At 38.6% G+C, this 13,456-nt stretch overlaps 1 protein-coding gene across 1 annotated transcript in view; it reads right to left on the bottom strand.

Annotated features, from left to right (window-relative positions):
* Nucleotides 1-2,828: 2,828 nt before the first annotated feature.
* LOC113092192 (glutamate receptor ionotropic, NMDA 2D-like) overlaps nucleotides 2,829-13,456 on the bottom strand; it is a 43,611-nt gene continuing 32,983 nt past the window's right edge. Inside the window, exons 11-13 of the mRNA XM_026257814.1 lie at nucleotides 11,940-12,127; nucleotides 10,399-10,631; nucleotides 2,829-9,018 (exon numbers count right to left, since the gene is read on the bottom strand). Coding sequence (XP_026113599.1) covers nucleotides 5,992-9,018; nucleotides 10,399-10,631; nucleotides 11,940-12,127 — 3,448 coding nt within the window. The 3' untranslated portion in view covers nucleotides 2,829-5,991. The remainder of the gene's footprint in view (nucleotides 9,019-10,398; nucleotides 10,632-11,939; nucleotides 12,128-13,456) is intronic.

Below are 13,456 nucleotides of genomic sequence, written 5' to 3'. Positions count from 1 at the left end.
TTCACAAATCACACCGTTAAATTAATTTCAGATTAATGTTCATTTTATCTTGCTCTCCCAGTCCCTCTAATCCCAGATTCCTCTCTTTTGTCTATACGTCTGTCCTTTCCCCAATCTTTCTCAAACCTTCCTGTATGATCTCTTATCTTCTTTCTCCTTGGCCTGATTTCTGCTCTACATTCTACTTGCAGAAAAGGAGGCGAGAGAGAAAAATCATTCGAAGTCTGGGGAGATCCTCGCCCATGCAATGACACATCAAATGGAATTGCTTTGGTGATAAGACATAATTTAAAGAGTCAGATGTCACTGTTTATTTGAATAACCTTCTGATCCTACATTGCAGTTAAGATTAACATCAGATGCTAAGAAAGTTTGATATGAAATCCTTATGCATACTAATCAATACTCATCCATACTGTATGTAATCCTACAAAGTAAGAGTATATCGAGCAAGGCTTTCTTAACAACATTCTCTTTTTTTCCTTCCTCTTCAATCTCCAACTAAAGCCCTGAAAGGTAAAGATTTTCTTACAGCTCGCCTCTTATTTCCTTCATTAATCTCCAGTAAATGGCCCCAATCGGTTAATTATATTCCCTCTCTGGCAGCATGGAAACATAAAGTGTGGTTACATAAATCTTGCATGTGTGACTAATTAAAAAAAATAGGAGAGTGAGTTCACGGACTTATGATACCAAACAAAAAGGGAGAGAGACAGACGTGAAAAGGGGAAGAAGAAAAAAACGAGGCCGCAGTCTGTTCAAAATATCTGATGTTTGATAAATGCTCAATCTATTACTTAGGTAACCCTTAGTAACCTCTCATTCTCGCTTTTCTCTTTCTGGAAAATGAGTAATACTAGTTGCCTTCACCTCAGTGTCTGCTGAGACGAGGAGGCAATGCTTTCTGCAAACTTGCCGTCACATGCATTTTACATGCTGATATTTCTCTTGGGTTGTACAATCTCTAATGTTCCTGCATATACCAACAGCTTGTGTCCAATAGCTCTCTTATCTCCCATTTCCAATATTTCCTACAGAATTTACTCACACAGAGCACACATGCTGAATTCACTGCAGATGCTGGCATATTTGGAATTGAAGAATAAATGGTAGATTCATCTGAAATCCTTTGCTGAGGATTGTGAATAGATAGCGATGCTACTGGAAAGCCAACACCTGTGGACATCATGTAATTCAATATGGCCAAGGTGAGATAGATTTTCCTGGCAAGATATGGGTCGCAATTTTGTAGTATTTACATCCTTCAGTGTTTTGTGAAAGTAGGCTACTGTGATGCTGGAATCAAATTTATCCAGAGGAAATTTCAGGAGATTTAATGGAGACACTTCTCTTAAAATTTCTTTACAGAAAAAAAGGTAGGCCTAATAAATAATGCCTCACATCTTAGGTAAAATATCTGAAACATTACTAGATAAAATTATACAAAATCATATGCATGCAAATATGGGGCATTCTACAGAATTGTTTGTTGGATATATTGCTATTTTATAAAAAGTTTTTTTTAAGTAAATCTGCATTAATCAAGGTAAAACGTAGGTGTCCTCACCAGTAGTTTCAAAAGGCTATTCGCTCTTTCTTTTCATGTCCTCTCTCTTCCCAGAAACCTAGAAAACAAAGACTTACACAATTATTCACCGCGTTTGCTGTCAATCACAAACATTCTGTGTTGAACACACGCTGAAAACAACAAAACAGATCAAACGCTGTTGTATTAAAAGTCTTTTATTCTGTTCTGCTCGCAGCACAGCATAGTCTCCCATGGTCGAGCGGCTCAGCGAGTGGCCCCCCTGTGAGGCTCCCCGACTGAGAGGAGTATGGCACAAGAACCTAACACAGTGGTACCGGGGGGTGGGGGGGGCACTACCGTCCTGGCACAGAGTGGCATAAAACATAACTGGCTCTTCTCAGCTACATTATCATAAAGTATTACAGAGCAGCATTGCATGTGTTCAAATGTGTTTTCAGCATAACACACTGCAGCTTGGCACAGACAGAGTGCGCGCACACACACACGGAGACTGCAAAGGTTTTGATATAGCGAGGTCAAATCCATTTGCTATGCTCATAGTGATCCTAGTGTGGAGCCTACCGCTGTGCATCACCATGTTCCAAAACGTACACATATACACCTCAATCACAGCGTTGGTTATTCACAACATAAATTCATTGTAGTCGATGGTCGGCCATGTTATTCATAAAAACACAGTTGAAAACTGGTCTCTGATGTCAGCTGTTATGAGACGAGAGATGATAAAAAGACAAAAGAAGACCAATTCAAAGATAATTAATTTAGCAGATAAACATCATATATATATATATATATATATATATATATATATACACATATATACATATATATATATATATATATATACATATATACATATATATATATATATATATATATATATATATATATATATATATATATATATATACACATATACATATGTATATATATATACACATATACATATGTATATATATATATATATATATATATATATATATATATATATATATATATATATATATATATACATATGTATATATATATATATATATATATATATATATATATATACATATACATACGTATATACATATACATATGTATATATATATACACACATATACATATGTATATATATATATATATATATATATATATATATATATATATATACACATACATATGTATATATATATATATATACATATGTATATATATATATATATATATATATATATATATATATATATATATATATATATATATATATATATATATATATATGCACGTTATTTGTTGCAATATATCATTTATATCTATATGTAAATATTTATATGCTGCTGCTCCTATAAGAGACTTATTCTTAGAGTAATAAACAAATAAACGAACGAACAAACAAAACATTTACCGTCAAAGACACTATCAACACAAGACACATGTCTAGAGAAAGGCCATTTTAAGATTCTTGGTGGCGGCGGTTCCTACTAAAACTTGTGCAATATGCCTGATATTTTATCATTTGAAAACGAACAGATAAAATACATTATCTTAAGGTCCTTGATGTTTCAGCCCAAATGTTTTATCAAAGCTGTCTGCTGACTTTAATGTGCACAATGGAATGGAAAGAGAATTCCAAATTATTTTTCACAGCTAATACATGAAACATCTTAATTATCAAGTCTGCCGGGAGAAATGTTTAAAAACAATGCTCATCTTCAGCTATACTGCTTTGCTGAACAGCTATTTCTCTATTGCTATCTAAACGTCACAAACACATATATGAGGTACATCTATATATAAAGTAATCCAGACACGTTTTACACAACAGAGTTGGAGTCAAAAGGATATACATACATAAGCTGCCAAATATTCTAAATGTTAATCTCAAATTACGCTGTGACAGTGAGGCAGTTTGTTATGATTCTGGTCAGAACTGACAAGATTTGTTTTACTGTCCTTCCGATTTCACCAAACAGAAGTCATCAGTGTTTAAAAAAAATAAAAATCATCACCCTTTATGTTTCCAGGACTCCAAAGTCTCTTGACATTACTATTTAGCCCATTGACAACAAAATATACCCCAGTTAATTGGTACTACTTGTAAAAAGCTTAGCATACAACAAATAAGCTTAATATGGCTCAGATGCAGTTACAAGCACACACACACACACAAAAACAATTAGCCTGTTGGACTGTGCGTGGTTCTGTGTCAAATATGCACTTAAACAAATTCATATGTAAACAATAACATACAGTGCTTCAAACCAAATTTCAATTAGTCAAACTTTGCTGCTGGCTTGACAAAGCCCTGCCTGAAAGTTTCAAATAAACTTCAGTTTGAAAGCTTAAAAGATCTATACATAGAGGATATACTCATTTAATTTTGGTAAATTTTTAGAATATTCTGTTGGGGGGAAATAGCAAACCAGATTAATCAGAAAAACATAAAACATACCAAAGTCAGAACTAGTGTTGGGGGAAAGTTACTTTTTAAAGTAATGCATTGCAAAATTTGATTATGTAGTTATAAAGTACTTTTGAAATACGTTTTATCACCTGGGCTGGGATATCTTTCTTTTTTTTTCTTTTTAACAACAGAAAACTCAGATTTTTTAAAAAAGTAATCTGATTACATAACTTGCATTACTTGCAATGTTTTACCCCCAGCACTGGTTAGAACAGCCTGAAGGATTGGATGGATGTAGCACGAACATAGTCCGATTACTTCAGAAAGGTGTTGGGATTTTTTGCAGTTATAGTATGCTATAGCTTTGTCAAGACAACAAAATTACAAAATCCAGTAATATGAAAAATAAGAAACTCTGAAAGATAGCGCATTTTAAATAGTGTATAAACAAAATAAATAAAATGAAACATAGTTGACTCAGACCTGCTGCCAACACGCATTGCCCTTAGCAATATTCACAGTTAATTATAGCGATCACTATAAAGATGCTAGCTTTTGGCTAATGGTGAAAGCTAAATTAAACAAAAGATCTAATCAGTCTTTTCCTCACAGTTCCTCAAAGTAAAACTTGATCTGGCTTTCTTTCTTTTTTTATTTTTTATTTAACAGATATGTCTAGTAAAAGCATAAAACTGCAACTCTATTTTGCTCTCATTTGACCAGATTATTGTTGCTACTACTTGTACAGCTTAAGCAAAATTGCTAAGAGAATATGAGTATTGTGTCTGAAGCTAATAAATGGCAGAGCAGAGCAGCTTGTAAAAAAGGTGTAAAAACACAGTGTTAAACTGTAAACAGTGCTCTACTTCGCTTATCGCTCTCTGAATGATGACATGTCTTTCATCACTCACTGACATCTCGGTTAGCGAGTACAGTGCTGCAGTATGGCTAGCCCTGTCATCCTGGCACTCTCAAAATTAGCATTCAAAGTTACCCTAACTGGCTCCGATGAGAAGGTCTCCCCCGAGAAAGCTAAGATCTTAAAAGTGTCTTGGTTGCAGCACACTGTGTTGTCATGGCAACATGTACATTCAGTCGAGAGGGGAGGGTTTGCCACCGATTATAGGTAGTTGAAACATTGCATGTGCCCTACAGTAATACAGCACAGTGTTTATATTATTTTAATAACTCAACACAACTGTTTTGAACCAGATCACAAAACATATATAATATATATAATAAAATAACTTTAAATATAAAATATATGTATTGTATGTTGTTTGTAGTTAATTATGTATTGCTCAAGGGACGAGAATGAAACATGAGGACCTGTGAAATGATTTCAATAGAATAGGACTGTACATCAGCTCCACTTTTAGTTTGGCATTCAGCTTCAGTAAGCCAATATGTGATCGGTCATGGCTAACTTACCCTGTTGCTAGGAATACAAACACTGACAACAACACAGAATGCAAGATATCAGTTTGCGGAAGGTGGAGGTCAAGAAAAAATGGTTTGCTACTTTCCTTTGTGAGTGCGTCCCTTGAGATATTTTGAACAAATATACACAACAATTACATTGTGATTCAGAGCTCTGAGAGCAGGAGAGAAAAAAAAAGTGATGGGTGTGTTGCGTTAGGGCTTTGTATTTTGACCTCACGATCTCCCTTCGAAAAACCGTTCCTGAGCCATCAAGCAGCAAAACACTCCAAGAAAAAAAATCACATTTACCCACATTATTGACGCTCCACCTTAAAGCCCCAAAGAAGTAAGAAAAGCAAAGCCAATCCTATGCAAACAGCCTCACTAACAACAAGATTTGTCAGCATGGCAGTATTCCATTCTTACACAAGTAAAGAGAAAGGGCTACAATTTATGTGTCATCCCAATCCAGGTTTGTCTCTGAGCATTAGAGCTTTGTGCAAAAGACGGCTGCCAGCGAAAACAACCCATCTCGACTGCTATGAACAGTTAACTGTTTGTGGCATGAGCAGGTGATTTGATCGCCCCTAAGGGCTACTTGCTGATGTTCCTCATTTAATTATGTTCCTTAGACCTCGCTCTCCACACTGGAAAAGTGGGCAGAGCCTCGACGAGAGCACAGGCTTTTGGTTTTGAGGGGAAGATGTGGGGATTGATACCTTTGGGGTTGGGGAACTGATCGCAGTTTCTGATACTGGAGCTTAGCACTAGAGGAGGACAAAGAGGAGGGCTGTGGGGCACCAGGAGTAGATGAGACAACCGAAGGGGAGGAAACTGATGAAGAGGAGGTAGGTGGAGGTATATGTATATGGTGAGAGGAAGAGGGTGGGGCTGGGAGTGCAGGGACCATTGGTGGTGGTAAAGATGGCGGTAGACTCTGAGGAGGGGATGGTGGTTGTCGGGACCGGTCTGAGCGCTGTGGTCTTTGTGCACTGAGATTGGATTGGCTTCCAGATTTTGCCTGGCTCTGAGCCCGATCCGTTTTGGATGATTGCCGTTTGGGTCTTACGCTGCTGCTGAAACTGTGGCAGTGGGGGAGAAGCTCCTCCTGACTCCTTGAAGTCACCCGATTCCATTTGGAGTGAGTGCTGGCAGAGTGATGGGGTGACTGGCAGGAACAGGATGTGTGAGTGCGGCCCTTCTCTTGAGATCTGCTTTTAGATTTCTTTTCAGTTTTCACTGGTAATTTATCAACAGACCAGTATTTTCGAGGAGGTGGCGGAGTCAATGAAGTTGGAGGCCACTTGTTTGAACCTAAGCCTCCTGATCCCCACCCTGTTCCCACTCTGAAACCCAGGACACTTTCTCCACCACCCCATCCCAAAAAGGAGTCATCTCTACTGTTTATACTGCCTCCTCTTTCTCTGGAAGGGTAGGTGCCAAAGAACCATCCTCCTCCTCCAATGCCTCCAACTGCCCTTCCTTCGTGACCCTCCCAATATCTCTCAAACTTACCAAACTCTCCTGAGGAACCCTCATCATCTGTGTATATCTCAACAGTTTTTTCTCTGTCCCTTTCAGATTCAGAGTCCATTCCTCTGCTTTCTCGTCGTCGCCCCTGTTCTTCTGGCCTGCTTCTTTCCACTTCAGATTCCTCATCTTCTTCTTCCTCTGACTCCCATTCGTGAAATGACAGGCCTTCTCTTGAGCAAGGCTTAACTCTCTTGTTTTTTCCCAAAAGGGGCCGACTTTCTCCACCTCTTCCTTGCTCATCTCTTTCAGCTCCTACAGACTTTCGTCTTTTAGATATGGGAAGCAAGGGTACAAAAGACGATGGTGAATCAGAAGTTGGGTTCCCACTACTCCAAAATTTGACGGTTGAAGAAGGTTTGTTTGAGCTAGAAAAATGCTTGTTGTTGGACCTTGGCCTGGAGTGGCGTTGTGATTTTGGGCTTCTCTGATGCCTTTCCTTTACTCTGTTGCCTTCGTCATCTTCTCCACCTTGATCATCCCTATCTCTCTTAACTCCATCTCTGATATTATCCCACTCATAACTCCTTGTAGAGCTTTCGCTCTTTTTTCGAAAAGAGCTTCGCCTCAGAGCAGGATAAGAAGTGTATTCCTGTCCTATGCCTTTTTCAAAGACATCTTTCCTGTCCATATCTACCTCCTCTTGTTCAGATCGTTTTCCCCTCTCCCTTCTTCTTGATTTCTCCTCTTTTTTCTTTTTCTTTTTCACCTTACGTCTTTTACGCTCCCTTTCTCTTTCACGCTCTTCTCTCTTCTTTTTCTTTCTACCCTTCTTCCTCCTCTTTCTCTCTCTTTCCCTTTCTTTATGTTGTCGTTTCTCCTCCTTAACATCTCTATCTCCAGCTGCTCTTCTAGCCTTTTCTTTCTCTCCCCAAGAGGCCCACCACTCTTGAAGCTGTGCAATCTGGCTTCCTGCTCTGTCTCTCACCTGTGCCCTCTGTCCGCAAGGTTTGCGGGGTGGTATAGGTGGTGGTGGAGGACTGCTGGGCAGGGAACGAGAAGACATACGTGAACGACTTTTTCTCCTCCCCAAAAGCAAGCTCGACTCCTCCGTAAGCTCATCTGTGTCAAAGTCCTCATACACATCTCGTTCATCTGCTCTGTATCTAAAGCTCTGGGATGATGTGTACGAAGATGAAGATGAAGGAGAATTGGATCTGGAGACTGATTCTGAAGAAGAGGATGAACTGGAGGTACTGGAGCTGCTGGACGAAGTGGATGAATAGCATATAGATGGAGAAGGTGAGGGTGGAGTCTGTGTTGGGGAAGAGAGTGGCACAGGTATAGGCAGAGGAAGGGGAGGAGGACGACGTCCTCTTCTTCCACCAGCATCTCTCATTCCATATCTCCCACCACATCTCCTTCCGAGTGGAAGGATGTTTTCGTACAGTGGCCCACCTGAACCCTTCCTTTTTGAGAAGCTGCTTCTCCTCCAAATAGATTGCTGAGGTGGAGAGGGATGTGGTAAAGCATGGTTAATTTGTAAGTGTCCAGAGGTTTGACCTTTAGGAGGTAACCGTGGGTTTCCAGAAGATTTCATCCCTCGATGCTTTGTTTTTGGAGTTTGGGTGACTACGTTTTGAGGTTCAGCAGAGACCCCTAAGCCTTCTGGATCAATTGGCCCATAGTATCTCTTGTACTCATCCAGACCCCCCTCTCCTAAACTTATTTCTGCACCCCAGTGAGGGGGCATGCCTTCGAATTGTGTTAAGTTTGTTATCCCACTGCTCACACAACCAAGCTTCTCAGGACCAACCTTTGGACGTGTCCACCGATCCACCACAGCTAATCGACGATCATGCCGTGGTAGGAATGTAGAGCAAGGCATGGGTGCTCCAAGAATGGGACTGTTTGACGGGCCTAGAGCCATTCCAGAATGTCCAACTGAAGGAGGGGAGCCTGGCAGAAGAGCACTGTATATTGGTGGCTGCTGGTGGTGTTGCTTCTGTTGTTGCTGCTGTTGTTGTTGTTGTGCCATAGCGATGGGAGGATTGGCCACGGCTGTAGAGATCACATGAGGCGGTGGAGGAGGAGGAACTGTGGAAACATGATGATATTGAGGAAGTGTGCTTTGGGAACCTCCAGGAGCTGTTTCATCCTCAAAATTGCAGCAGCTGTACATTCCCTGTAAGAGATAACAAGCAAAAGATTTATTTAGCAAACGGTTCAGGATATCACAATATTCCCCTTGGTGACATACAAACCGAATTAAGCACTTTGAAATTGTCTCTGTAAAGACGAGAAACATTACCATAATAATGAAATTGTAAAGCTCCCAGTGCTTTGATGATGCAAGAGTACACATTGTAAGCTCAGCTTACCTTTTTCTGAGGTTATGGCAATGCTGACCTCACTGTTTGAGTGTCCCATCTAACCTAACTGGCTTACAATTCTCTCATAGAACGTCTGGTTGCTTGCAAGGGGGATTTAAGGTTCTTCAAATTTTTTCCACAATGTAAGCAAAGACAGATGAATAAATGATCCATCTTCTGTCATCCTCTTTCTGCCCTATTCATTACTATGTGAGAAGTTATGGGCTTTCATGAAATCCTTCTGTGTGTGCAGTGGGAATACTGGATGTGCTATCACATTTTAGAAATGACAGGAATTAAAGGAGTGTGCTGCAAAGTCCCCTTCTAAGGATTTAACGCCTGATTGCAGGAGATTACTGCATGTCATTCTTTGTTCTTGCTGCAAATAACAAGAATTGCAAAAGCGTAATCATTCCTTTTACTTGCAAATACATTCAATTATTTAAGTTTTGTTTCTTAGGTTCATTTTTACATTTCCTGGGCTACTGATTTCAGTTTACAGGGCTGTAATGAAATTATCATTATGGCACAATTATTGTTCCTCAATGTGTTTTATCACCTTCTCTCAAATTGCAGCAGAGTTTCATAAGAAATAAAATAAAATAAGTATATTTATATGGGCTGTGAACATTAACATGTTAATGCTTATGAATAATTAAATGTTTTTAAGTGGGACTTCTGTTTTGTGTGATTTCTAAAAAGAATGGGAAGCTTTCAGAAATGACCGAAACCAATTGGAGCAACAGAGCAAGTCTCTCTCACACGCATGCACAAAATTCCCTATGGATGCTCCCATTTATCAGCGGCCTAAATGACTGAGAAAACCATTATTTTACAGATTATTTATTTATAAATCAAACCCAGATGGGACGTTTAACAATGGTTAAGTCATTTAGAGCCTTTATATAATGAAATGTAATTATCAAGGAGGCTCAAAAAGTGAAACATCATCCACAAGTGGAACCCAGTCATCATAAAAAATTTAATGCAATCACCAGCGGAGGACTGTGGGTCAATGGTGGTGGTAGGGGGGAGTACATGTATTGTCATTAACACAAAATAAAGGCCAATAATTGCATATATTATTTTGTTTTCTTTCCATAAAAAATAATGAGAATGGATTAAGATTACTCAAGAAAACAACTGACAGCCCTGCCATTAATATTATAATGTAATTTAAGTAGGTCACTCACCCGACTGAAAGCCAGAAGGAAGTCCAGTCCTCCAGAGTGGCCCAAACAGTGGCGGAGCTTCCAATAGATAAGATGCTCCCATGCAAACACCAGCAGACTTAGGCCCATGGCAACCAGAAGCATATAGAAGACTCCTGCCATATTGTCTATGTCCAGTTTGGAACTCATGACCTCAATCTTATCATTATGACAGATCCCAGACAGCCAGAGTCGTTCAAGCATGTCAATCTCATCTACAAAGAAGGAAAATATGAGCACAATGACAGGAGATAAGAAGCATGAAAGATAAGCAGGCCTACAAAACAGGGGACAAGACAGATGGACAGAAGGGAGAGAATGGAAAAGAAAGGCAAAAGAAAGAAAGAGTATAGTTTAAAACCCTATTGTTGGGAAAAGTGAGTCTTTAATACAAATCTCCAGACAGTGGAGATCTTGGTTTACCTTCATTTATTATTACACTGTGTTCACAAAAAGGTGAAAATGGAAAAGAAAAAAACAGAGGAAAAGAATCATGAAAGGCAAGGAGGAGGAACGAGAGAAGCAGAGAAAGAGAGACTGGAGGATAATAACAGCTTTGATGGAGGTCTGAAATAGCCTGGTTTCGAGGCTCTTGTGATAAGACAGGCCCAGAGTAGTTTGGAGATGAAAGCACTAGACTGATGGGCCTACCTCCCAACAATAGCCATTAGTGCATTTATCAGAGTGAAAATGTCACTGTGGAAAAAATAAAGGCATGACAAGGGCATGTTTCTGGCAGAGAAGAGACATATGCATTTAGATGCCGGCTTTATATCGAGGATTATTCCTTCACTACGAAAGAAGGAGAGAGATAAGTCTAAATCCTCTTTTCAAATGAAACAAAGAATAAAAACAAAACTGCGTTGACCCGCAGGTTAATTACATGTAAATTATGACAATATGGTCTTGAACTATGGCTTAGGTAATGGAAAATATAATCACAGGAACTGAAATCATAACATTTTTCATTATATTTATTTATTCAAACAAGCAAAATCAGCCCTGAGAATTGGAATGAGTCAAAATTAAAAATCAAAGCGTTCGACTACTGCACTGTTTACTGATGTGACCCTATGGCTATTCATAATTGTGTTTATTAGCATTCTTTCTAATATAATTTGTCATATTTCAGTGGGACTCTTCCAGCTCTCTTTCACATTTATTCTTTAATCATTATGGGGCAACTCATTAGGTTCCTCATCATCGAGTCTGATCAAAGAAAAACAAGCAATGCAAGAGAGAAATATGCGAATGTGTGCATATACGAAATGGAGAAAGGGAGGAGTACCTCAGAGAATCAAAATAACAAGTGTAACAACACACAAAAGGGTTTAATTTCCCAAAAATCTTCTCCGTCATTATGTAAACAAAACAGTGGGAATGTTTGTTTGTCACAGTAAAAATCAGGGCTTTGAGACTGAGAGATTACAACTCCACAAACAAACAACAAGACACCAGTAGCAAGGGTTAACGTGTTGTTAAGTGTGGGTCCTGGGGTGTACCTAGGTATTTAATTCTCTTACCATCTCCAACTAGCTGCAGGAGGGCGAGGTCTAGTGGCCGCTTCCAGCGGGAGTTTTTGTGTAAGGCAATGCCATACCCTGTTGTAGCGAACACTTTGCCAGAGCCAATGGTCATTACTTTGCAGCCCTCATCCTTACGAGCCATGTAGTTCAGGACAGCCGCATCATATATGAATGCATCCAGTTTCCTGCAGAGACAAAAAGGAAATGGGAAACAAAGGCATGGGGAAATTGCTTTACGAGACCAATTATCACTTTATTGATTGTTAAATTGTAAAGACAAAAACATTGATGATCTTCAGGGAAATCCTATTTCTAAGCTAAATAGTGTGTAACGGGTAATCAGTGAAGTCAGTTAAGCACTCACCCCAGTTCTACACCATGCATTTGTTGGTTTAACAGCACTGACAAATCGTTTTAAGACTTGGTTTTTATTCCCTCTCAAAAAGCTTTTTGTTGCTGCTGGTACCTGCCTTAAAAAAACACTGAATTTCCACGATTTTTCCATTACCTTTCTATGGGTTTTACAGATGAATTCCTGAGTATTTAAAAAAAAGTTTTTTATAGAGTTTCACTCAAAAAGAGCCAATGTAATATTTCAGAGCAGAGAATAACCAGAAAAATCTCCACTACTGTTTAAAACTTTGGGGTCATTGTTCCGAAAAAAAAAAGTTTATCAAATAAATTCGGTTCTTTTTGGAATTTTTTATTCATTATTCTTTTATTCATAATTAATAAATGTTTCTTGAGCATCAAATCAGCATATTAGAATGATTTCTGAAGATTTTATTTTCTTAAACGATTTCAATAACTGTAACAGCATTTATATGCCTTTTCACTACACTGGCTATCACTTAATTCTTTCAATTAACATCACAATGAATGTTTAAATATATACATAAAAATACAGTTGATAAAACTATAAAAATGTGTGAAGAAAATGAAACTGTAAGGCACTAGGGTGGCATGAATAAGCCTCAAAAATACAGTGACTTCATGCAGGCATACTCTGTTTTTATATGCAGGTGTATAATCAAATACCTCAAGAGTTTTCTAGGACACGACTTGTTTCTCTGCCATAAATGTGATAATATATGCGCACATGCACTTTGCAGAATAGCACCAAAGAACACTGATACTCTGTCTGGTTGCTCGCTTTGTTGAAATGAGCAGCGCATAATTGGAAGGCTAATTTGTGCAGACACTGGTCTTCAAATAAACCCCATGTAAAAAAAAAAAACCCCAAAAAAACTAAAATACATGAAATTGGGACCGGATCGGCTAGCAGAAAGTTTCCTGCGACGTCTGTGGCGTCACAAATACACATTCCTTCTGTGGTGAAAATAGTTGTGTAACAGTTTGAAATGTGATGCTCGGAATAGAGCATTTTACGCAATTACATTCCTAAGCAATCATACTGAAAATGTTCACCTGCTGCATGATAAAAAAAAAAACCCAGCAAAAAACGCAACGTGCCATTTAATGAAAAAATCCAATAATGAAAAAATCCACATTTT

The sequence above is a fragment of the Carassius auratus genome, unplaced genomic scaffold (genome assembly GCF_003368295.1).
Source record: "Carassius auratus strain Wakin unplaced genomic scaffold, ASM336829v1 scaf_tig00214511, whole genome shotgun sequence".
Lineage (NCBI taxonomy): Eukaryota > Metazoa > Chordata > Actinopteri > Cypriniformes > Cyprinidae > Carassius > Carassius auratus.
This window is presented reverse-complemented; position numbering and strand designations above follow the sequence as displayed.